This window comes from Xenopus laevis, chromosome 4L (genome assembly GCF_017654675.1).
Source record: "Xenopus laevis strain J_2021 chromosome 4L, Xenopus_laevis_v10.1, whole genome shotgun sequence".
NCBI classification, from domain to species: domain Eukaryota; kingdom Metazoa; phylum Chordata; class Amphibia; order Anura; family Pipidae; genus Xenopus; species Xenopus laevis.
The window spans coordinates 150,638,585-150,665,863 of record NC_054377.1 but is presented as its reverse complement, the minus strand read 5'-3'; the positions used below and the strand labels follow the sequence as shown (position 1 = coordinate 150,665,863).

Genomic DNA, 27,279 nt, shown 5'->3' with positions numbered 1-27,279 from the left:
ATTTTAGGAATGCACCAAATCCTGGACCCCATAATCTGAGCTATATAGTAGGGATACATCAAATCCGTGAAAGTTTCAGTGGAATACCAATCTGAAACAATTTGCATATGTAAATTAGCGGCTGGAAAGGAAAACGTGGACATTTTTTTTTTTACTTCCTTGTTTTGAGACAGTCACGTGATTTCACTCCCGCCCCTAATTTACATATGTAAATTAGGATTCAGTTTCAGCCAGGCACAAGGATTTAGCTGAATCCTGCTGAGAAAGGCCGAATCCTGGCCAAATCCTGGATTCGGTGCATCCCTAATTTACTGCCCTTAATATCAGTTGACTGTATAGCCATGCGTTTGGTTTTACCCTTACTACGGACTCTTCCCTAGACTAAAATCAGTTTAGTTTTAGATTTCTGTGTCTCAGGCTAACAGATAAGGAAGAGTGAATATAAACTAAAACTTTCTCAAGCCACAATAACTGTACAGAAAGTTTGGGTTTAAAGGGCTCAAAATATTTTCCCCACCAAAGTTGAGTGTTAATAGAGCCTGCACTCCAGTTGAGGGGAACAGTACAGTCCAAGTACAGTTTGCCCCATGTCAGCGCTAGGACACCCACATCCGGAAGGAGCTCCAGGTTTGAGGGGCCATTTTGGGGCACATGCATAATGATCGGATGCCACAAATTGCTCATGTGCATGTGCTCTGCATCACCGGTGTGAGTGTCCTAGGCGCTGCCGGGGCCAATTGTTTAAAAAAGAAACTACAGTTACCCCCAACCTTTGGTGGGGGAAAATACTTTTGGCCAAAAGGTGCCCGCCCTTTAAGGGGCAAATTCATCAACATTCAAATTTTTCCATGACAAAAAAACATGAATCTCGAATTTGAGATTTATTAAAGGGGTTGTTCACCTTCCAAACACTTTTTTCAATTCAGTTGTTTTTAGATTGTTCCCCAGAAATAAAGACTTTTTTCAATTACTTTCCATTATTTATTTTTTAAGTTTTTTCCAAAACCTAAGTTAAAGGTGAATGTTGGTGTCTCTGGTGTTTGAGTCTGGCAGCTCAGTAATTCAGGTGCAGACTCTGATCTGTTACAATTTTACTACATTTAGTTGATCCATTTCTCATCTCTGGAGTAATAGTAACTATTGTATCAATTTTAACAGCTGCCTGTAATGAAACCCAGAGATTCTGCTCAGCAGGGACAAAAATAAGAAATGTATCAACTAAATGTATCAATTTAGAACAGTTTACAGGGTCTGCGACCCCCCCTCCCAGAGCTGCTTCAGAAGGAGAAAAATGACACTTTACACTTCAATATTAGAAAAACCGTCAAACATAGAAAATAGAAAGTCATTGGAAAAAGTCTTTAATTCTGGTGATCGATCTGAAACCAACTAGTTGTTTGAACAACCCCTTTAAGCACTAAAAACTCAGCTCAATTTAAAAACATCCAGTAGCTGAAAGCAAGTTTATGTAGAAGTCAAATTTTTATTTTTCTTTCAAGCTATTTTTCATTCCAGTTTTTGAGTTCAATTTGAAATTTGGCAGACTCAATGATAATGAAATGTAGAATGTGATTTCTCTGGTTTGTATCACTTATCACTACCAAGCCTAGTCCAGGTGAGCTCATCTGAATTTAAAGTCCCTGATCATAGAATTTGGCCACCATTTTGTTTTTCCAAATCTAAATCCATTTTAGCAACCAGCAGACCCATTAATTATGTTACCTTAATATTCTGACAAATGGTGTTCTCCTCTTCTGAGTGGATGTAGAACTTAACACTGTTTTTGTTCACATGGGTGATGATTTTCACCAGGTTGTTGAACACCTCGGGATTAATTTGGTTGATCAAATTTGAAATGGCTAAATGCGGGGCAGAAAGATCCGTCACGTTGGGCGCACTGATTTCTGGAGTCTCTTGAGAAAGATCTCTGGAATGATGCGATGGCTCGTTGCCATTTGCTGCATTTTCCTCTCCAACTTTATCGACGTGGTCTGCGGAGAAAGGATGCTCTTCCCGAACATCACAATGTAAATGGTGATGGGCGTGAGGATATTCGGTTAGAGTTTGTGTAGGGTGAAATGGATGGACTCCGGGGCTGGCCATTATTTCTGTAACGGGTGTTAATGTCCTGGAAATGGCACAGGAATTGATATGGATGGCCACAACATTATCCAGCTTGGTGTGCAAGTCATCTACATACTGCTGCACACAGATGTCCGACGCTTGTTCGTACAGACAGTCGGAAAGTTTCAAGACCCGGTCGTCTGACGAGAGAAGCGGCGGTGTTGCTGGAACCATGTAGGGAACGTCTCTTTGTTTTAAAACATCATGAAGTTGCTCAGAAAACGTGTTGTAAATTTCTAGGACGGTGTTCTCTATCAGCCCGTTGTGGCAGTGTTTGCTCTGCAACATGTTGCGCTCTGTTCTCGACGGGGCGGTCCGGCTGCGGCAATGGTCTCCATCGTGTCTCGGCCTCCTCCTTCCCGTCTCGCGAAGAGGTGAATATCGGGACACCCGTCTCTTGTGTCCGGCTCTGGGGTCGTTAGGAAGTGCGTCTTCTGTGGACACGTAGACAAGTTGTTCTTTTGTGAGGTTTAATTCTAAAAATAAAAACAAAGCGGTTAATTCTAAATAATCGCTTGAACCCATTTGTAACTGCCCTGCGATTGTCTGTCGAGACTTGCGTTCCCATTCAACAATTGCATCGTACCGGTAGCAAAGAGCCCAGGTGTGCCTTGAGCAGGCTTTATGTACAAGGCCCCTGATATATCCATGTAGTGACTCTTATTTGCTTATCATCAATGACTCAGAAGTAGGAGTTGCAACAGGATACCTATAGGCCACCCATGCATGGACCTTACGTGTCATGTAAGGTGTGCCTTGCAGCATGCGATTGGCTCTCAGGGTGCAATGCTCCATTTGGACGGTGCATAAAGCTTCACATGACAACTTCAGGTTCTCCAGAGAATGGTCCATTGCATTGAAGACAAAAAATTATTTGGACCAGATTGTGTACTTTGCCCGCCCCTTCATCAGCCCTAAAATATCTGTACATAGTAAACATTTAACAGTTCCCCTTTAAAACAATCACCCTGTTCCTAGGTTCACTGAACCTTCATAACCAAAAATAAAAAGTCTGGAAAAAGACAATGGTCAAGCTTCGCTATAAAATAAAGACCATCTGCAAAGTTATTATTATCCGAGTTGAAGAAGCCTTTTCATCTATAATTTATCAAGTAATTTCCCCTTAAAAAGGGATATCCACTGTCTGAGTGAACATAGAAGTCGGGGGTTCTGTTCCTCGATACCACAGGTTCATGATACTTGTCCCTTTAAAGGGATTGTTCACCTTTAAATTAACTGTCAGTATGATGTAGAGACTGATATTCTGAGACAATTTGCAATTGGTTTTCATTTTTTATTATTTGTGGTTATTGCGTTATTTAGCTTTTTATTCAGCAGCTCTCCAGTTTGCAATTTCAGCCATCTGGTTGCTAGGGTCCAAATGACCCTAGCAACCATGCATTGATTTGAATAAGGGACTGGAATATGAATAGGAGAGGCCTGAATAGAAAAAATGAGATTTTGTGTACTCACCGTAAAATCTTTTTCTCTCTGATGGCTTGGGGGACACAGGGAACCATGGGGTATAGCTGATGCCATTAGGAGGTAGGACACAACAACTGAAAAACTAGCTCCTCCTCCGCTGGCTATACCCCCCAGCAGGCGGAGCCTACTCCAGTTTGTCCCAAAGAAGGAACGAAGGAGGTTTTACTATTTTTAAACTTCAACAATTAACTTGAAAACTTATCACACATGTTACTGAGAAAAAACAGAAGAGGCCTCCACGAGGGAGGGAAGCCCTGTGTCCCCCAAGCCACCAGAGAGAAAAAGATTTTACGGTGAGTACACAAAATCTCATTTTCTCTAGTGTGTGCTTGGGGGACACAGGGAACCATGGGGACGTACCAAAGCTGTCCCCCAGTCTCAGGGCGGGAGAGGCCCTAACTGGATTTTTCGACTGCGGCCTGAAGCACCCTTTTACCAAAGCGTGTGTCATGTGCCGCAAATGAATCAAAATGATAGAACTTTGCAAAGGGGTGGAGGGATGTCCACGTAGCTGCTTTGCATAATTGCTCTGCTGAGGCCTGATTCCGAAAAGCCCAGGTTGTGCTCATTCCCCTTGTGGAATGCGCTTTCACTTTATCCGGAGGTGTTAAACCTTGTGCTACATAAGCTCTTTGAATCGTCTGTTTGATCCATCTGGATATGGAAGCCTTAGTGGCTGGAGATCCTTTTAATGGACCTGAGGCTAACACGAAAAGAGATTCAGTCTTTCGTACTTCCCGTACTCTATGTAGATAGAACTTTAAAGCACGTACTGGATCCAAAGTATGCAGTGCTGCTTCCTTGGGGTTTTTTGGTGAAGGGCAGAAAGTAGGAATAGTTATTTCCTGGTTGATGTGAAATGCCGATACCACCTTGGGTAGGAAGGAAGGTACCGTACGAAGCACTGCTCTGTCATGCTGAAAGGTAAGGAACGGAGATTTGCAAGATAGTGCACTGATTTCGGACACTCGTCTTGCTGAGGTAATTGCAAATAGGAACACTGTCTTTAATGTTACCAAATGTAATGGTATTGATGCCATTGGTTCAAAGGGAGCTCTCTGTAGTGCTTTAAGAACCAAGGTGAGATCCCATGTTGGAACAGATTTGCGGAAAGGAGGAACCACATGTGCTACTCCCTGTAAAAATGTTTTGACATCCGATAGAAGTGCTAGCCTTTTCTGGAATAAAATAGAAAGAGCAGAAATCTGTGACTTGAGGGAACCGAGAGATAATCCTAGAGACACACCTTCCTGGAGAAAATCCAACAATTTTGCAGTAGAAAAAGACTTAAAACCTACTTTATGTCTGTAGCACCATTGCCTGTAACTAATCCATACCCGATAGTATGATCTGGCAGAAGAAGGCTTTCGCGCTGCTCGCATGGTTTGAATCACAGCGTCCGAGAATCCCTTCTGCTTCAGAATGCTGGTCTCAAGAGCCACGCAGTCAAGTTGAGGCTGTGAGGCTTCGGGTGTAGAATTGGGCCCTGATGTAATAGATCTGACACGTTTGGCAGAATCCACGGCTATTCTATTGACATATTTACGAGGTCCGAGAACCACGACTGTCGAGGCCAGTTTGGAGCTATGAGAATGAGGGTGGTGTTCTCCCTTTGTGCCTTTTTGATTGTTCTGGGTATCAGGGGAATTGGAGGAAATGCGTAGGCTAGTTGAAAATCCCACGGGGCTGTGAGAGCGTCTGCTGCCAGTGCCAGAGGATCCCGGCATCGCGCAAGGAAGGTTGGAACCTGTCTGTTGTGGCGAGACGCCATTAGGTCTACTTCCGGCAAAACCCCATCTTGCAGTTATTTCTTGAAAAATCTCCTCCTTCAGCGCCCATTCTCCTGGGTCTAATGTCTGGCGGCTGAGGAAGTCTGCTTCCCAGTTTTGCAGACCTGGTATGAAAATGGCCGATAGTCTGGCGTTGTTCTTTTCCGCCCACTGAAAAATGTGCCGGACCTCTTGTAAAGCTGCCTTGCTTCTTGTGCCCCCCTGGTGATTTATATAAGCCACCGCTGTTGAATTGTCCGACTGTATCTTTATTGGTTGACCTGCTAGTTCTGTTTGCCAGTGCCTGAGTCCTAGACGAATAGCCCTGATCTCCAGAAGATTTATGGGCAAGGGGCTTTCCACTTGAGTCCACAGACCTTGTGCTGATTTGCCCTCTAGTACCGCTCCCCAACCTGACAGGCTCGCATCCGTCGTCATTAGTCTCCAATGTGGTTCTCCCAGAGGTCTTCCCTTGGAGATGCATTGTGTTCGTAGCCACCAGGTCAGGGATACTCGCGTCCTGTGAGAGAGACGAATCTCTTGAGACAAGTGTTTTCTTTTCCATAGTGTAAGAATGTTCCATTGAAGTTCCCGCATGTGGATTTGGGCAAATGGAACCGCTTCTATTGTAGATACCATGACCCCCAGTACCTTCATACAGAATCTGGTCGAATGGCTTGTTTTTGCTAGTAAGGAACGTATGAGAGCTTTGAGATGAACAATCTTTTCCTGAGTCAGGGACACTCTTTGTGTCCGGGTGTCGAACAGTAGTCCTAGAAAAACCATAGACTGACTGGGTGTTGTGGATGATTTTTCTAGATTGATAGACCAACCGAGTTCTTGTAATTTGTTCATAGCAAGATGGGTTACTCTTTGTGCTTCTGCTAAAGAGGGTGCCTTGATTAACAGGTCGTCGAGATACGGGGTTATGGATATGCCTAACTGCCGTATCTCTGCCATGGCTACTGCTATGATTTTTGTGAACACCCTTGGTGCCGAAGTGAGGCCAAAAGGAAGAGCCCTGAATTGGTAGTGGCGGTTTTGTATGGCGAATCTTAAATACTTTTGATGAGAGGGGAAGATTGGCACATGTAGATAGGCGTCCTTTATGTCTAGGGACGTCAGGAATTGGCCTGGGGTCATTGCTGCAATGATAGAGCGTAGAGATTCCATTTTGAACCTTCTTGGACGAATAAATTTGTTTAGTCCCTTTAGATCCAGTACTGGACGTACTGATCCGTCTCTTTTGGGAACGACAAACAGATTTGAATAGTATCCCTTGAAGTGCTCCTTTGGGGGGGACTGAGGAAATGACCTCTGTTTTTGAAAGAGTATGCAGCACGTTTTGAAAAGCCTTGAACTTGTCTGGTTCTCTTGGGATTCTTGACATGAAAAATTTGCGAGGGGGCAACAAATTGAATTCCAGGTGATAACCTTGAGTTACCACCTCCTGTATCCAAGAATCTGATGTGATTTCTAACCACTTTTGAGAAAAGTGGATTAGCCTTCCCCCCAGAGGTGTTGCATGTGTCGGATGCCTCCAGTCATGCGGTGGAGGGCTTGTCCGATGTTCTGGTAGAAGGTTTGCGAGCCTGCCAAGAGGTTCTGGGTTTACCCGTGAAGCTTCCTCTGTTGGATGTTGTATTCCGTGGTGGAGAGTGTCTCGAGCTCTTGTTTTGTGAAGGTCGAAAAAACCTCCCTCTCCGAAAGGAAGAACGGGCTTTTGGTTGAGGAAGTAGCGTGCTCTTTCCTCCTGTCGCTTGACTAATGATCTTATCCAGATCTGGGCCAAAAAGGAGTTTTCCTTTGAATGGCAATGATGTAAGCGATTTTTTGGACGATAAATCAGCTGACCATAGTTTCATCCAGAGTGACCGCCGAGTGGCAATAGATAGAGCTGAAGCTCTGCTAACTGCCTGGGTTGCGTCTAAGGCCGCCTCACAAATATATTCATTTGCGTCTTTAATTTGCGTCGCCAGCTGTGAAAGTTCTTGTCTTGGCACTCCCGAAAGGATCGCTTGAACGAGGGAATCCGACCATGTTTGTACCGCCCTGCTGACCCATGCTGTAGCCAGGATTGGGCGAAGGGCAGTGCCTGATGCTGAGAAAAGGGAGCGTAGTAACCCGTCCATTTTCTTGTCCATCTGGTCCTTAAAGGACGAAGCATCTGGTACTGGAAGAGCTGTGCTCTTGGATAAACGTGAGACTGGAGCATCCACTGAAGGAGGGGAAGACCATTTCTCGGTGGTATCTGTAGAGAATGGGTAGAGTTTGAGGAACCTGCGATTTGGTTGGAAACGACTTTCTGGCTTGTTCCACTCTTGTTGAATTATTTGTTCAAGCTGCGCGTGAGAAGGGAACGTAGGTGAAGATCTACTACTTCTTTTAAATAGGATCTTAGACTTATCTGTACTTGTTTCTGGTTCTTGTATGTTAAGAGTTTCCAGAACGGAAGCGATTAAATCATCTATCGCTTCAGCTGAAAATTTGGAAGGTTCCTCATCTAACATATCTGAACTGCAAGATAACTCCCCCTCTGATAAACTAAGGGTCTCTTCCCTGCCTAAGGGCACTGGAGACGAACTTCTGGAATGATTATCACTCTCTTCGTCTGATGACGAAGGTGCTCTGCGTTTTGATCCCCTATGTCTGGGTTTATCTAGTCTTGACAGAATTTTATCCAAAGACAATGCTAATTTAGGTATGCCAGTAGCTAACTGGGCTGCCCAGTCTGGAATCACTGTCTGTACTGGAGTAGAAACGTTTGGAATAGGTACAGCAGATGTCTGAGGAATTTGGTCTGTTTGAGTAGGAACAGGTGCTGGGGGTTCCTTATCAGGCTCAGCCATTTTACACTTAGAGCAAATAGGCTCTTTTTGCCCTGAGGGAAGCTTTTTGCGACACTTGGCACAAGCAAGGTATCTTACAGAGGCTGTTTTCCCCCTGGAAAAAATGGCCTCACTATTTTCCTCAGACATGATAAGGTAAGCAGATAAGAGTAAAATACTCTGACAGAGCTAGGGAGTAAGTCAGGGAAAAAGGGGCTAGTTTTCCAGTCACCGTGTCCTGTAGATATACAACTCCCTGCTCGTGCTGCACTGCTTGATAAGCGACGGTCCCGACAACAGAGTGACAGGATACGCGCTGACTGCGGTCTGAATAGAATGCGCTGTTCCGGTTGGAGGGTTTTTCCCCTGAAGCCGCCTTACTTTCGCGCCAGTGCGCGTCACGTGGTATGCGGCTGCACTACCCGGAAGCGCTATAGTAATACGCTTGTGAGCGTATGCGCGCTGTTCCTCAGTTATGCGATATAACAGTAACCGCATGTTAAAAAAAGAGATGCCAGCAGAACCCGCGGCTATGTTTCCCTATCAGTTAGGGGGATTAGCCGCCTATGTGCACTGTCCCCCTTCCCTGTGAGTTGGTAGCGTGCTCTTTCCTCTAGCGTAGGATAAGGTGACAGTCTACTCTCTCCTCCGGTCCAAGAGGGAGGGAGGGGGAGAAGGAAGGCTCTTAGTGAAATACCGGAGACTAGGGGAAACCAGGTATACTTACCCTCCCCCAGGGTCCCGACGCCTTCCGTGTCCTGGCCAGTTCACTCCTCCTATGCACAATGAGAGAGGGTGATAAAATAACTGGATGGTAGTAGCTGTGTAGCAAGTACCCCAGGAACACTTCCCACGATGGGAGAATATATGCCAAGGCATCCCACACAGTGTAGGCGACTGGTATAACTCCTTTTGTCATAAAAAATAAAAATTTCTTGAGGAAATAAGGACATGTCCTGACCTCCTGAGGACACAACAAAAAACTGGAGTAGGCTCCGCCTGCTGGGGGGTATAGCCAGCAGAGGAGGAGCTAGTTTTTCAGTTGTTGTGTCCTACCTCCTAATGGCATCAGCTATACCCCATGGTTCCCTGTGTCCCCCAAGCACACACTAGAGAAATGAGGAATAAAAAGTAACAATAACAATACATTTGTAGCCTTACAGAGCATTTGTTTTTTTAGATGAGGTCAGTGACCCCCATTTGAAAGCTGGAAAGAGTGTCGGAAGGCACAATACAGTAGAACCCCCATTTTAAGTTTTTCAGGGGACCAGAAAAAAATGGTGTAAAATCAGGGAAATGTATTATGCATAATATATAGGTATATAAACAATGTAAAATAAGGGAAAACTTAGGGGGGATGTTAGGGGATGTAAAATGGGGGTTCTACTGTAATTCAATAATGAAGGCCAATTGACAAGTTGCTTAGAATTAGCCATTCTATAACATACTAAAAGTTGATGATTTTTTTTGTATCCGATTAAGTCAATATGTATGGGGGGGGGATAGCATTAAAAAACAAAAAAAAAAAAAACAATGATCGACCCACTCATAGAAAACCTGCATCTGCCCCGGGAAATTTGAAAACCAAAGAAAGAAGCAACAGGAAGAGGATCTCTCAGTGGTGCTCGCTGGAATAACCCCAGGCTGCTGCAGATTTCTCCGGATAGGATCACTGGCCCGGAGTTTGAGGTTAGTAAATATCACTATAGTGTTTTTAATTATTTGCCTTTTACTTCTGACTTTTCAGTTTTCAAATGACCCCAACTAAAAATCAAATGCTCTGTAAGGCTACAAATGTATTGTTATCAGGGCCGGAGTAAGCAGAGTAGGCACATGCCTAGGGCGCAAAGCAGGGGGGGTGCCAGGCACGTGCCTTCTCTGCCTCTCCTACCCCCTAGTCCGGTCCCTGCTCTGGCCGGCATGTGCGGTCTGTCCACATCTTTGTTTCACGCACACACTTTTTTTTCCGAGCACGCACGCTCCGGTTTTTCCGCACATGCACAGGTTGTTGGGCGTGCCTGGCTGAATGTAATTGCTACTTTTTATTCCTCATCTTTCTCTTCAGACCTCTCCTATTCCAGTCTCTTATTCAAATCAGTGCATGGTTGCTAGTGGAATTTGGACCTTAGATACCAGATTGCTGAAATTGCAAACTGGAGAACTGCTGAATAAAAAGCTAAATAAGTCAAAAACCACAAATAAAAACCAATTATAATTTGACTCAGAATATCCCTCTCTACATCATACTAACAGTTAAAGCTGGCCATAGATGTTAAGATCTTTTCGTTGCCGTAACACCAAGCTTATCTTTTTAAATCGTTTAAATGTACGAATTGTCCATCAACTAAAAAGACCACTTCAAGCGATGTTGTCCAGTTGAAGCCAGGAAAACTGAGGGGAGCTGCCTGCTTGGCCCTGCAAACAATTGGACAATAGATTTCACTGTGACCAATAAAAATTTCAAACCTGGGCGATCAATTTTCTGACCGATGTCGGATGTCCGATTCCCACTAACCTCACGATAATTGGACGGATTGGTTGGATTGCATTGAAATCGGTCGTTCAAATAAAAATCTTTGCGTCTTTACTCAAAGGTGAACAACCCCTTTAAACAAGACGTAGTGCAGCAACATCAGGGCTAGATATTTATATTATATTGGAAGTGGGAAATGATTGTGCATGAGGGGAATAAAGGTAATGTAGAAGGAAGTGCAGAAATAAAGAAAGCTGATGCAGAAGAAAGTGCTTGGCTGGTCCGATATCTACAAGCAGTAGTTGCCCACCTATCACACTACGGGGCAGATTTATCTAAGGTCGAGGTGAAGTTTGAAGTGAAAAACTTAGAATTTCGAGCTATTTTTTGTGTACTTCGACTAGGAAATAGCAGGGGCGTAACTACCGGGGGAGCAGGGGGTGCAAATGGGCCAGGGCCCGCACCCCCGCAGGGCCCCCGGAAGATCGTGCGCGCTGCAGCCGGCTGGAGTCGGCTGCAGCGGCACAGAAAAATTGCGCACACGAGGGTGGGGCGGGCCCGTCTGCATGGCTCGCACCAGGGCCCGCCCCCACCAAGTTACGTTAGTGGGAAATAGTCCTACTTCTATTCGAATTTGAAAAAACCTCAAAATTCTCTTTAGAACGTCGACTTCAACCATTCGCCACCTAAAAGCTGATGAAGTGCTGTTTTAGCCAATGGGGGACCTCCTACAACCAGTATGGAGGCATTAGGGGGAGTTTGGGAGATCAAAGGTCAACGTTAAAAAAAAAACTTTGAATCGAAGTACAATTCGAAGTAGGCTGAATTCGCCTTCGACCCCAAAAAACTTTAACCTCCATTCGATTGGTCTTTTTGAATTCGAAGTTCGAATTTTTTTTAACTTCGACCTTCGATAAATATGCCCCTACAAGTAGCACAATCCCAGCCACATTATGCTTGGGGGGTTTTACCTGCCACAAAGGGATGGCTGGACCCTGCAGCTGAAGAGCTTCTCTATATTAAGGTCCAATATTTGAATAAGCAAGGAAGCCATCAAACAGCTCGTGCTTCATTTTAATTTTAGGCCATTAGTTGCGGCAGCACCGGAAATTGGGATCAAATGCAGTTCCACCTCCTCACCTGGTGTTTTCTCATCTCTAAGGGTTCCAACATGATCTTCTGGAGTTCTCGCCTCCTCTCCTGAGGGAAACCGGCAGTTAGAAATCATGGGTTTTATCCAAATTCTCTCCGTTGGATTTCCCTTTCCCAAAAAACAAGGCTGGTCGCCCATGTTATAGTGTTCTATGTACTGAAAGGTGCAGATCACTCTCTGGGGGCAAGATTTAATTAAAATGGGCGCTGGCATTGTGTAATTAAAGAAATAATCGCTCCCAATAACGTGCGCATGGAAACCCTTGTAACAATAATTCACTTAATACTTCTACTCTGATCCGTATTTTCATTAACATTTTGCTTTTAATACTTTCTGTTTGTGACACTGCCATTACACGGGCTCAACCAACAAAGTAAAAGTACAGGTATGGGACCCGTTTTCCAACATGCTCGGGATCTTGGGTTTTCCAAATAACGGATCTTTCCATAATTTGGATCTTCATACTTTAAGTCTAATAGACTAGTCTACATAGAAACTTTAAATAAACCCAATAGGCTGGTTTTGCTTCCAATAAGGATTAATTATATCTTAGTTGGGATCAAGTACAAGCTACTGTCTTATTACAAAGAAAAAGGAAATATTTTTAAAAAATCTGGATTATTTGGATGGAGTCTATGGGAGACGCTTTTTTCCGTAATTCTGAGCTTTCTGGATAATGGGTTTCTGGATAATGGCTCTCATACCTGTATTAAGCATAAGAGGGAGAATGTGAGAGGATGAAGCTGCACAAGGACATATAAACCCAAAATTCGAATTCTGCTTAATGAAAAGTAATGTCCTTCTAAGTAACTTCCCCAATATCCATTATTTACTCTTATGTCAATAGCACAGACATTTACACACAAATTTTACACTAAAAACCTGCGATTCATTGATATTGGGAAGTTGCTTAGAAAGACATTACCGTACATTTCATCATGCAAATGTTCTCTCTTTTGGGTTGACACTCCCTTGAAGAAGAAAATGACAAAGAACCAAAAAGGGGAGTGATCTACATGAATGTTAGTAAAGCCAAGAAATAGGAGCGGTGTTTAACATGTTCTGTATATATTCTAACTTATTTTTTAAATTAAAATTAAAGAAGGACAGGGGGCACCATATTTTGCACATAAATCTCATCCGGTATTTTTGATTAAACTTATACGTGATCTTCTAGTTATGATCCTTCCATATTTCGGGTGGTTAGACAAGTTTGGATTTGGGATTATGGAAAAGTGACCTACAAAGAGGATGATTTAACTCTAAACCTGATTGGGCCACAGATTCCAATGTTACAGTTAAAAACCGAATGATGAACAGAACAATATCAAACAGAAATAGTTATGTCATTAAATTAAAGTTAAGTGTTCCTGGTATCCATATGTAGAACCCCATTAATTCTATAGGTCTGTGCCCTGCTTTGTTTTTTTTATTAAGACTTATTTGGAGCCCCCCCTAGATGCCCCCTATGATCCAGGGCAGTGCTGTCCAAGTTCTGTGGTACCGAGGGCCAATTTTACGGACCTATGTGGTGGAGGGCCAATAATGAAAGTCAGTGTTGGCCACGCCCCCTTTTAAACCACACCCACTGTAAACCACACTCATGTTACCACAAGAACTGGTAAGATCATATTCACATTAATGGTGGTAGCTCAACAAAATACCAAATGGTTGGTGCTCACTGCAGGCAAATTCCTTTATCAATTGAAAAACTGATGTCATGTTGAAAACATCCCCTTAAATCCATATGCCTCATCCTCCCCTGTGGATAATACAACAACCCCCCAACACATGATTAAACACCTTAGGGGCCCTTAACAACAATTTCCAAATGCTAACAAACCGCAAGAATAAGCCCCTAACAGGCTTACATTCCACAGGTAGTGTAGGGCAAGCAGAGAATGGCACACACAAGCAACACTGGGCAAGCAGAGAATGGCACACACAAGCAACACTGGGCAAGCAGAGAATGGCACACACAAGCAAGCAACACTGGGCAAGCAGAGAATGGCACACACAAGCAGCACTGGGCAAGCAGAGAATGGCACACACAAGCAACACTGGGCAAGCAAAGAATGGCACACACAAGCAGCACTGGGCCAGCAGAGAATGTCACACACAAGCCGCACTGGGCCAGCAGAGAATGGCACACACAAGCAACACTGGGCAATCAGAGAATGGCACACACAAGCAACACTGGGCCAGCAGAGAATGGCACACACAAGCAACACTGGGCCAGCAGAGAATGGCACACACAAGCAACACTGGGCAATCAGAGAATGGCACACACAAGCAACACTGGGCAAGCAGAGAATGGCACACACAAGCAACACTGGGCAAGCAGAGAATGGCACACACAAGCAACACTGGGCAAGCAGAGAATGGCACACACAAGCAGCACTGGGCAAGCAGAGAATGGCACACACAAGCAACACTGGGCAAGCAGAGAATGGCACACACAAGCAACACTGGGCAAGCAGAGAATGGCACACACAAGCAACACTGGGCAAGCAGAGAATGGCACACACAAGCAGCACTGGGCAAGCAGAGAATGGCACACACAAGCAACACTGGGCAAGCAGAGAATGGCACACACAAGCAACACTGGGCAAGCAGAGAATGGCACACACAAGCAAGCAACACTGGGCAAGCAGAGAATGGCACACACAAGCAAGCAACACTGGGCAAGCAGAGAATGGCACACACAAGCAACACTGGGCAAGCAGAGAATGGCACACACAAGCAAGCAACACTGGGCAAGCAGAGAATGGCACACACAAGCAAGCAACACTGGGCAAGCAGAGAATGGCACACACAAGCAGCACTGGGCAAGCAGAGAATGGCACACACAAGCAACACTGGGCAAGCAAAGAATGGCACACACAAGCAGCACTGGGCCAGCAGAGAATGTCACACACAAGCCGCACTGGGCCAGCAGAGAATGGCACACACAAGCAACACTGGGCAATCAGAGAATGGCACACACAAGCAACACTGGGCCAGCAGAGAATGGCACACACAAGCAACACTGGGCCAGCAGAGAATGGCACACACAAGCAACACTGGGCAATCAGAGAATGGCACACACAAGCAACACTGGGCAAGCAGAGAATGGCACACACAAGCAACACTGGGCAAGCAGAGAATGGCACACACAAGCAACACTGGGGCAAGTAGAGAATGGCACACACAAGCAGCACTGGGCAAGCAGAGAATGGCACACACAACAACACTGGGCAAGCAGAGAATGGCACACACAAAGCAACACTGGGCAAGCAGAGGAATGGCACACACAAGCAACACTGGGCCAAGCAGAGAATGGCACACACAAGCAAACACTGAGGGCAAGCAGAGAATGGCACACACAAGCAGCACTGGGCAAGCAGAGAATGGCACACCAAGCACAAGCAGCACTGGGGCAAGCAGAGAATGGCACACACAAGCAACAACTGGGCAAGCAGAGAATGGCACACACAAGCAGCACTGGGCAAGCAGAGAATGGCACACACAAGCAAGCACCTGGGCAAGCAAGAGAATGGCACACACAAGCAAGCACTGGGCAAGCAGAGAATGGCACACACAAGCCATTACACTGAGGGCCAAGCAGAGAAAATGGCACACACAAGCAGCACTGGCCAGCAGAGAATGTTCACAACACAAGCCGCACTGGGCCAGCAGAGAATGGCACACACAAGCAACACTGGGCAATCAGAGAATGGCACACACAAGCAACACCTGGGCCAGCAGAGAATGGCACACACAAGCAACACTGGGCAATCAGAGATGGCACACACAAGCAACACTGGCCAGCAGAGAATGGCACCACAAGCAACACTGGGCAAGCAGAGAATGGCACACACAAAGCAACACTGGGCAAGCAGAGAATGGCACACACAAGCAACACTGGGCAAGCAGAGAATGGCACACACAAGCACTGGGCAAGCAGAGAATGGCACACACAAGCAACACTGGGCAAGCAGAGAATGGCACACAAGCAACACTGGGCAAGCAGAGAATGGCACACACAAGCAACACTGGGCAAGCAGAGAATGGCACACACAAGCAGCACTGGGCATGGCACACACAAGCAGCACTGGGCAGCAGAGAATGGCACACACAAGCACTTGGCACACACACAGCACTGGCTGGCACACACAAGCAAACACTGGGCAATCAGAGAATGGCACACACAAACAGCAACACTGGGAAGCACGAGAATGGCACACCACAAGCAACACTGGTGCAAGCCAGAAGGAATGGCACACACAAGCAGCACTGGGCAAGCAGAGAATAGGCCACACACAAGGCCAGCACCTGGGCAAGGCAGAGAATCGGGCACACACCAGCAGCACTGGGCAAGCAGAAATGCACACACAAGCAGCACTGGGCAAGCAGAGAATGGCACACACAAGCAACACTGGGCAAGCAGAGAATGGCACACACAAGCAACACTGGGCAAGCAGAGAATGGCACACAAGCAACACTGGGCAAGCAGAGAATGGCACACACTTTAGGATATAAACAATAGAGGTGTCACAAGTGTGAACAATGCAGGGGATTACAGTGCGAATTTAAGGTCTCAACAACGCAGGGGCCAGTTAATCTGTGTAGTGATACTTTTAAATTTTACATATGGTAATCAGACACAGCATGTGGGGGGCCACAGAAGGGGGGCTCGCGGCCTCCAGTTGGACAGCCCTGATCCAGGGCAAGCTGATGGGCTGAGCAACTAGTTTGAAGTGTTCCTTTCCCGCTAAAGATCATGGGAGTGATATGTACAGCAATTGTACTGCTGTTTTACGGACAATATTCTATGGGATGGAACTCTACAAGACTGGATTTCTTTATGGTCTGCGGAGGTATTCTTGTATGGAGAGAGTATTGCGCCACTTATTACATAGGAGTAGTGGGTAGTCATATAATTTTCTTACACATATACTCAGTGCTTCAAAAAATTAATCAGACCCATTTAATTGAATAATAAGATTTCCTACCTTACTTCACTGTAAATACTGTATATTTGAGGTGTGGGCAGCATTAGGTTTCTGGCAGGTGATTCCGGCTTTAGCTCTTGCCAAATATTTTAAGCCGTGTGAAACAAACCTATTTCTGACCTGCCCCTTCCTTACAAAGTCAAGGAATCTTCCTCTAGGTTCCTCTGAAGTCAGAGACAATGTCCCACCTTTCCAGCCAGTCTCAGTTGACCACATAAACCCATATCATATAAAGTGGTGATTTTTGGAATATGGACAGCATATTCCTAAATCAAAGGCAATCTTAATCTGCCCCTGCTTGCAGCATCCACCCAGCAGGACGGAACAGAAACCGGATGCATGCAACATTCTACTGCATTCATGTTAGCTCAGATATTTATAATCAATACATTCATTCGACTAATTTTATAGGAACAGTAACACCAAAAAGTAAAAAAGTAATGAAAATATAATGTACTGTTGCTTGGCACTAACAACTGGTGCGTTTGCTTTAGAAACACGACTATCGTTTATATAAACAAGCTGCTGTGTATCCTGTGCTTGAATGGCTGCCCCCATGGCTACACAGCAGCTTGTTTATATAAACTATAGTAGTACTTATCTGTTATCTACTGTGTATCCTGTGCTTGAATGGCTGCCCCCATGGCTACACAGCAGCTTGTTTATATAAACTATAGTAGTACTTATCTGTTATCTACTGTGTATCCTGTGCTTGAATGGCTGCCCCCATGGCTACACAGCAGCTTGTTTATATAAACTATAGTAGTACTTATCTGTTATCTACTGTGTATCCTGTGCTTGAATGGCTGCCCCCATGGCTACACAGCAGCTTGTTTATATAAACTATAGTAGTACTTATCTGTTATCCACTGTGTATCCTGTGCTTGAATGGCTGCCCCCACGGCTACACAGGCATGGCTTGTATATATAAACTATAATAGTATTTCTAAAGCAAACGGACAAGTTTTACCAGTGCAGGGCAACAGTACATTATATTGTCGATCCTTTAGAGCAAACAATTTCATTTTGTTTGTGTTACTGCTACTTTCAACACATGTTCGATGAACAGGGCCTTTATGAATATATTTTTGCTTATTATTTAAACAAATATCTGTGTGATTTTGATGTATTGCACCAAACTGAGCAACATTGTACGATGAGTCAGATTCCACTTCCAAAACAAATCAAAAACCTATGAGCAGTCCAACTGAGCAGCCTCTGTAAAATGAGCTGCTAATTGTCTAAATTGATAATAGGTTAAAGCTAGGGGAAGGGAGGGTATTTTTCTGCACAAGCTCTATTCATTAAAGGGCATTTCACCTTTCAGTTAACTTTTAGTATCTTATGGAATGGCTAATTCTAAGCAACTTTTTATTTGGCATTCATTTTTTTCTTTTTGCAATTTTTAATTATTTGCCATCTTCTTCTGACTCTTTCCAGCTTTCAAATGAGGGGTCACTGACCCCATCTATAAAACAAATGCTCTGTAAGGCTACAAATGTATTGTTACTTTTTATTTCTCATCTTTCTATTCAGGCCTCTCCTATTCTTATTCCAGCCCCTTATTCAAATCAATGCATGGTTGCTAGGGGAATTTGGACTCTAGCAACCAGATGGCTGAAATGGCGGATTGGAGAGCTGCTGAAAAAAAAGCTAAATAATTCAAAACCCACAAATAATAAAAAGTGAAAGATGATTGCAGATTGACTCAGAAGATCACTCTCTACATCATACTAAGTTAATTTAAAAACTAACAACCCCTTTAAACGAATGTCGAAAAGGAGTGTACTCTTAAACAAAAGAAAAAATCGACCTTTTCTCTGCCTGAATCAACAGCAATGTGTCTGCTGTCCAACAGATGAGCACAGGCGAGAGAGGGAGTCACAGCCATGAAGCTTTTCTCACCAGAGAAGAGTAACAATCAATTAGCCAGTATAAGTCGGCAATGGAAGGCAACAGAAATGGCAGGTGCAGTTGGATGGCAGTTGGTACCAAAATCACCCATATTAACTAACTGCAAGATGAAGATACAAAGTATTACCAGCAATGGGGATAAGTTTCCAGTGCATTTCCAAATCCAAACTGTTAGGACCCTGCATGGGGCAGATATTGTCTGCAGTATGGCTGAGGCAAGGGCTTGCACTTTCCAATGGCGGATCCTTAAAGAAAATAAAAAGGAAAGTAAAATGATGTTAACTGCAACAACAGCCATAAATGTTCAGAATCATATAGACCAGTGATCCCCAACCAGTAGCTCGCGAGCAACATGTTGCTCCCCAACCCCTTGGATGTTGCTCCCAGTAGCCTCAAAGCAGATCTCAAAGCTTATTTTTGAATTATTTTTTATTTTTTTCAGGCTTGGAGGCAAGTTTTGGTTGTATAAAACCCAGGTACATTACCAAACACAGCCTCAATGTAGGTTTACAACCAACAAAGGGGTTACCAAATAGCCAATCACAGCCCATATTTGACACCCCAAGAACATTTTTCATGGTTGTGTTGCTCCCCAACTCCTTTTACTTCTAAATATTGCTCACATGTTCAAAAGGTTGGGGATCCCTGATATAGACTGAATGCAAATTGACATTTTGAGATTCTTCTCCCCTTATCTGCTAACCAGAACCAGGGATAGTGTAATTTTTGTTACTGGAAAAAGAAATAAACCCAGTAGCGTAACTAGAGTGCAAAAAAATCTTCAGAGGGGCCCAGCACACTGATCCCCACTCCAACACCCAGACTCCACCAATTATCCACCCCATGCCGACACTCTCTGCTCCCCCGCTGCAGGCAAGAGCGGGGGGGGGTTTGTTGGCTATAGAGGAAGCAGACCCTCTCTATATATAGTTATGCCACTATATAAACCAGTGTCGGACTGGGACACTGGGGGCCCACCCAAAAACCTTAGACAAGGGGCCCACTCTCAGTACTATTATTTTTCCTCTCCTCACTCAACCTCTATTCTCCTAGTCTCTTTTCTTTACATACTATTATCTATTATTCCATCTATTTAGCCTCTTTGTTCTCATAGAAATAAGGAATGGCCATGAAATAGGCCAAATGTTTAGCAGCATGAGTGGCCACTGACACCTGGGCCCACCGGGAGTTTTCCTGGTTTCCCGGTGGGCCAGTCCGACACTGGCCCATAGATTTTTTTTCTTCTTATTGAAAAAAAAAAAATAGAAAATGACAGATGCACACATGGGGCATTAGTGTACCGGCCCATATACGGGGACCTTCTTGATGTCCTTATCTACCAATATCTGGCAGGTTTGATAATCCAGGACTGCATAGGCACAATGATGTGGTCCTTGCTCGCTGGGTCTCTGCAGGCTTGCAACATGATCTGTCGGATTTGGCCCAGCACATGCATGTCCAAAACAGGCAAAGATCCACTCATTTGTTATCCTGGCCAAACGAGTGGGTTTTAAGGTCAAGGAAAGTTTAAAACTAACTAAGCCTTATGAGAAAGGTCCACCTAAATATACCAGTAAAACCTCAAAGTAATGCTGCTTTGAGTCCTCTGTCAAAAGAAACAGCACATTTCTTTCCTTCTATTGTGTACTCATGGGCTTCTGTATCAGACTTCCTATTTTCAGCTCAAACCTCCAGGGCTAGGGCTTGAGCATGCTCAGTTTGTTCCTCTCCTGCCCCTCTCCCTTCTCTGCTGTAATCTGAGCCCAGAGCTATAAGTGAGCAGGGAGAGACTCAGGCAGGAAGTGATGACACACCAAGCTAATATGGCAGCTGCTATCCTAAACAGAGAGCTTCTAGAGCTTTTTACTCGGGTATGGTAAAACATTCTACAGAATAAATATAGCATTCTAGCTTGCACTATTGCAGCTAATCTATTTGCAATAAAATGCCTCCATAGCTTTCCTTCTCCTTTAATAATAACAAATGATTGGTCGGATAAAACAATAAAAATAAACGGTGCCCCGTGTGAAATAGTAGGACTCATGTTGTTCTCTTACCAGGATATTTTCTTCCATGGGAACTAAAGGATCACTGTGGCTACCCTCAGCCTCCTGGGCTTCCTCTGAAAATGATGTAGTGTTTTCTTGATAATCACTTGTTTGATCTTCATAGACTTGTCGGACAGCCTCTCTTTCTGTATCATGTGCTGCTAAAGAAACATTTTCGAGTTTCTGAGCAGGCAGTTCCTCTGTGGTATTTTGCTTCAATGACTTTAAAGACTGTACCAGAGCAGGATCCATACAAGAGTCCGCCAGCTTCTCCAGCAGCATTTTAAGATATTCACTAGTGAGCGGTTCAGGAGTTTCCTGTCTTAGGTCTGTATCTTGTCCACCCATAGAAGAGATAAGGGACTGGGCACTTTCGCCTGGTTCATTATCATCTAAAAGGAAAAAGACAACCAACATGAAAACAAAATATCTACTGTTCTAGTATCAAGTTATAACTCTTAACTAGTGATGCACCGAATCCACTATTTTGGATTCGGCCGAACCCCTGAATCCTTTGCTAAAAATTCGGCATATGCAAATTAGGATTCGGTTCGGCTGGGCAGAAGGATTCGGCCAATCTGAATCCTGCTGAAAAAGGCTGAATCCCGAACCGAATCCTGGATCCGGTGCATCCCTACTCTTAACATAGTGAAATTGTGATCCCTTTAGATTGGGGGTCCTCAACCTTTTTTTACCCATGAGCCACATTCAGGAGTAAGGGTTGGGGAGCAACACTAGCATGAAAAATATTCCTGGAAGGTGCAAAATAAGTGTTATGAGTGGCCATTTGGTGGTGGACTGGCAGCTACAAGAGGCTCTGTTTGGCCTTAGGGTGGCGGCACACATGAAGATTCGAGGAGATTAGTAGCACAGCAACAACTGTTCTCTTCTTCAGGCAATTAATCTCCATGAAACGCCTTCCCGCTGACAAGAATATGAATCGCAGGTGGGATGGCATACAAATCGTTCGGATTTCCAAAGTCACCTGAAGTTTCCTTGTGAGGCAATTTAGGATATGTATGCCATCCTGCCAGCGATTCATATTCTTGTCAGCGGGAAGGCGTTTCGGGGAGATTAGTTGCCTGAAGAAGAGAACAATTGTTCCCGTCTGCCACTACCCTGACACCTGATTTTTATGCAACCAAAACTTACCCCAAGCCAGGAATTCAAAAATAAACTCCTACTTTGAGGCCACTAGGAGCAACATCCAAGGCAGGGGTGCCCAAAACGTAGATTGGGATCTACCAGTAGACCTTTAGTTGGTGGTCAGTAGATCTCAAGACACTGTCAACAAACAGCTTGACTAAATCACCCTCCTATTTCATGCTTTTCATTCAGATATTTATGTTAAGGTTTCATAAAAAATTGTTTGTTAAATATTAGGGATGCACTGAATCCAGCCTTTTTCAGCAGGATTCGGATTCGGCCAAATCCTTTTGCCCAGCAGAACCGAATGCTTTCAAGGGGTTGATGATGATGACTAACATGTTGCTCACAAGCCACTGGTTGGGGATCACTGCTTTAGAACATGCCCATTTACACGTAATGGTAGCTATCTGTCCCAAACTTGCTTTTCTGCAAGTTCTACAAATCAGGAATATGGGCAGCTGGGAGCCATGGTGAAACACACATACACACAGCAGTATAAGAAACAGATCTTTTTTATATGGATTATACAGGTCACATAATCACAGCCTGCAACCACTACAAAATCAAACAGGGTTGAAATTGTCTTGAGTCGGGGCTTGGATCAGTAAAGTCAAGAGAGAGCAGCAGTGCATGCAAATGAAAAGAAGATGCTAAATACACTAAATAAAATTTGAAGTTTGGACCAAAAAAATAATAAAATGTTTGTGTAAACAAGTGATTACTAAGCAGCCTAAATAAGTAAAATACTCAACATACCGTAAAGAATAATGATAAAACCAATTAAGTGATAATTAGCGTATACCTTGTAAGTACAATTGATATGTATGAAGCTGTGCTACTTCATAATAGTTTCTATTTAGCCCACAGCTCATATGGATACACAGGCAGATCTACCCTAGTGAAAATGGATAGGCAGGTGGAAAGCTTTAAAGAAGGCTCAGCATCTGCCTGTGTGTACCTTAAAACTATAAATAATTGTACCAGGCAGTAGCAGAATTGATTTCCACTGTCATGGGAAAAACTTTTTTTTCAAAACACATCAGTTAATAGTGCTGCTCCAGCAGAATTCTGCACTGAAATCAGTTTCTTAAAAGAGCAAACAGGTTTTTTTAGATTTAATTTTCAAATCTGACATGGGGCTAGATATATTGTCAGTTTCCCAGCTGCCCCCAGTCATGTGACTTGTGCTCTGATAAACTTCAGTCACTCTTTACTGCAAGTTGGAGAGATATCACCCCCTCCTTCCCCCCCAGCAGCCTAACAACAGAACAATGGGAAGGTAACCAGATAACAGCTCCCCAACACAAGATAACAGCTGCCTGGTAGATCTAAGAACAGCACTTAATAGTAAAATCCAGGTCCCACTGAGACACATTCAGTTACATTGAGTAGGAGAAACAACAGCCTGCCAGAAAGCAGTTCCATCCTAAAGTCCTTTCTGAAAGCACATGACCAGGCAAAATAACCTGAGATGCACCTACACACCAATATTACAACTAAATACACTTGCTGGTTCAGGAATGACATTTTATATTGTAGAGTGAATCATTTGCAGTGTAAACAGTGTCATTTAGAAATAAAAACTACATCATAAAAATCGTTAAGAGAATCCCTTAAAAAAAAAAAAAAAAAAGCAGAAATTAAAGTTTAACTTACGGTGAAAGTTTTCTTCACATTTTCGGGGCTTCCAGACATTTTCCGAGTGCCTTTCACGTTTTCTTTTGACTCCAACGCTTGACGGCTCATCGGTCTCTGGTTTGCTCTGTTTCTTTTTCTGGATCAAGTTTATCAAGCCATTAATTTTGTCAATGTCCCAGTCTGTGTTCTCAGATGCCTTTTCACTTTTAGTTTCCGTATAAGAAACGGGAGCCTTTTTGTTGTATTTGGAGCTGTCGTGATCATCTTCAACAGGTTCATAGTCTGATACTGGACTAAACTGCTGAAACCTCTGGTTCTCCTTAACCATTTCTTTTGCCTTATCTACGGATATTGTATATGCTTCTGAGCCAAATATGTAACTGCGAAGAGCAGACTCAATATGGCCTTTATTTCTGGGTGCTACGTAGAGACTTTTTTTGTAATCCAATCGAGAATCGTAAGGCTTGAGGATATATTCCTTGGACTTGTGCGGTATCTCTGCTCGGCGCTTTAAATAAACACGGGAATGTTTTTCGACAACGTCATTAAAGTCAGCAGAAGTGTCTGACTGGCTCTTGTGAAGAGCAAAATGGAGAGCAGGAACAAATGTTAAAAATTCTGGCATAAACTCATGGCTTTCAGGCATGAAAGATGGAGGTACCGAAACGTTGGCAACTGTTGACAGAAAGAAATGCTACGGTAATGAATACGGAGTAAAGAGTTTATTACGAAACATCATGGAACGTACATGAAACCATCATTTTCAGTCAACAATTGCTTAGCCAACTCTATATAAAGCAACATTTGTTGTGTCTACCAAAGTCTGAAACCAATTTTTTATTTTTAATACAAATGTAACTTTTTCAGTTTTTAAAAAAAATACAATAAAAATAAAAGATACTTTAGTTATATAATGCAAGGCTGTTCCATCAGGAGTCACTACAATCAGGAAACAGGAGTGTTGCTGCTTACCTGCAATGGGCCTTTTTTTGCACCAGAAGGCTAAAGAAACCATACACAGAATGACCCCACATACTACCCCACTAATGATGAAAGGAACAGATAGGGTATAAGGGTGATATATGGCACAGTCAAGTTTCTATGGTTCTATGGCATGTAACCCTAACAACAACAGCAGAAAGTGAAAAGAAGGTCACTTTCTAATCTTCAAATTAGGGATGCATCGAATGCAGTATTTCAGGATTCTGCCGAATACCAAAACCACCGCAACAGATTGGCCAAATCCGAAACTCTAATTTGTACATGCCAATAAGTGAAGTCGCCCAAAAATAAAAAATTTAATATTAAAGGTTTGACTATGGTTCAGCAAAGAAACCCCTAACTGCCAGTGTACCGTATGAACTGGCAGATATGGTGCATCGGCAGATTAAATATTGAAACTGGTCTAATCCCTGAACCAACTAATATCCATAGTACACAGATATTTGATTGGCCTGCCAAACATAAAAACTAGCATAGCTCAACCTCTGTAGGCAAAGTATGATATTTTATCGATATTTTTTTTTAAATATCGATAAAATGGAAGGGTCAATGTGCTTACCAGGTAGGGTGACTCTGGATTCATGATAAATAAATAGGGCATGGAGAAGACGAGTCTTTGCAGCAGCTGGAAAAAATAGTGCAGTAGTTAGTTTTGGTTCTTATTTTATGAATCTTATATTCCAGAAGGATATATACCTACCATATGAAGAAGTCATAGGTGAGGGAAAAAAGAGGAACATGAAGCCTCTGTCATCCAATGGTTTAACTAAAGCCTATGATTTAAAATAAAAATACATTAGCCAGGGAAATGCCATTTGTTTGAATAAACATAATAAAACAGCGGGTGCACAGTTTCCAGGTTATCTGGGCCAGAAGGACATTATTTGGAGGACCAAGCTGCCTTGATGTGCTCAGAGGGAGGCATTCGTAGACCATACACTGCAAAGACTGAAAGCAACCCAATAACTTCTCATGTCCAGCGTGCGGCTGAAAATTGTCCTGCAGGCAAAGAATCAGCCCCTACGCTGCCATGAGCCTCCTATCCTGCCTGCACCTGAACAATTGTTTCGGCCTAAGTTCAGGCACACATCGGATTTTGGTGAAGAAACTTAAGTTTGCATTCCGTACCCAAAACAGTCTCATGTACCTTTATCAGGATCGACATAATAGTTTCAGGCAGGACAGGAGGCCAACGCCAGTGTAGGGGCAGATTCTTGGCAGAATCATCTGGCATTAGCCTGAAACGGTGAAACACCAATGCAGTCAAATCACATGCCACCCTCAACGAGTCTGCCAAATTTAGAATTAATCTGGAAACTGCACACTTAAAAATATCTATTTTTGAAAGGACAATGCCCACTGACCTCTACATAAACTCATCGGCTTTAAGCTGATGGTCTATTTCGATTTTGCGATCACTTAATCTTTTTTCGATTTCAGAAACTTGAATTTTTAAACGCCCCTTCATGTGTTCTGGTTTAGAATAGTACTCTGAATTGGAAATTACTGCAATCCCGCTAGTCTTTACTAGAACACATTAGAGCTATTCATTTTGTCAAATTAAAAAAAAAAAAAAAAAAAAAGGAACTTACCAGGTTCTCTCTTTCTATTTTCTGAAGTAATCCCTGCAAATGACTGCCAGTTCTTGTCTTCTCGACTACTTCATAGAGCCGGCTGTATATCCCTCCATGCTTTGCTGTTATAAGACAGAATGAATGAACTAGCTGTGATTGGTTGCAATGTACTTGCACTGCATGCTATTAAGGCAGGAGATTGTATTACCTTCACTTGGCTTATTGTGAGTTTCTTTATAAAATAAAACTGCCGGAACGCTCTTCTTAATCTGCTCAATTTTAATGACAATATCCAAGTCCAGCTTGTCGGGTCTTTAGATGAAAAACAAAACATAAAACATAGGAAGAAGCAAAAAAAAGTCATAACTTTAAAGTGACAGTTCACCTTCAAACAATTGTGAGTATTTGGCGTTGAAAGATCAATCAGAATGCGGTTACAGAAATAGCTAGAACCTTAACCATAAAGCATAGCAGAGCTGCTGCTTGGTATAAAAAAAAATAAATAAATAATTATTGAGGGTCAGATAAAGTCTGAATCTATCAAAATCTTCCTTAAGCAAGTCCACATGGGAGGACTGTAAAATAGGAAAACTCCTTCACATTATAGGGCATCAAAAGCTACAAAGATTTAAAGTACTTGGAGCACTTTAGAATTTTACATTAATTTTCAATTTTATTTTGTGATTTGAGATACTTGCAGTTTTAGACTTTTAATACCAGGCCTCCAGCTCAGTAGCTCTTCCTGAGTCAGTGTCAGAGACCGGGCCATAATTAGGGGTAGGCATAAGAGGCAAGTGCATAGGGTGCAATGCTGGGGGGGGGGGTGGTTGCTAGGCAATGCATCTTCTCTCTGCATCTCTCTAGTTTAGGGTCCTGAAGGATTGCTGGATGGCCATTTCACTTTGCTAACCACAACACATTTGTTACGTAAAGCATAGCAACATTTTTGTGACCACATCCCCAAAGTATCATGTTCACTTTACAACATTTGGCAGGTTATGAAAGTTTGAACACATACATACATTTTTGCTTATGAAGATGAATTGCCCTTTAAGCTGCAAGTCACAGTTTCCTAAAGAGACTTGCTTATCTTAAATAAGCATCAACTAGAAAAAGAATAAAACCTGC

At 43.4% G+C, this 27,279-nt stretch overlaps 1 protein-coding gene across 5 annotated transcripts in view; it reads right to left on the bottom strand.

Moving 5' to 3' along the window:
• tasor.L (transcription activation suppressor L homeolog) overlaps positions 1 to 27,279 on the bottom strand; it is a 46,549-nt gene that overhangs the window by 5,749 nt on the left and 13,521 nt on the right. For 3 of the 5 annotated variants that reach the window (XM_018240354.2, XM_018240355.2, NM_001093068.1), the window contains 9 exon segments: positions 26,360 to 26,463; positions 26,170 to 26,273; positions 25,278 to 25,350; positions 25,137 to 25,202; positions 23,594 to 24,250; positions 20,798 to 21,180; positions 18,868 to 18,985; positions 11,820 to 11,879; positions 1,723 to 2,600 (listed from right to left, as the gene is read on the bottom strand). In XM_018240354.2, the coding sequence (XP_018095843.1) occupies positions 1,723 to 2,600; positions 11,820 to 11,879; positions 18,868 to 18,985; positions 20,798 to 21,180; positions 23,594 to 24,250; positions 25,137 to 25,202; positions 25,278 to 25,350; positions 26,170 to 26,273; positions 26,360 to 26,463 (2,443 nt within the window). 5 annotated transcript variants of the gene reach the window in all.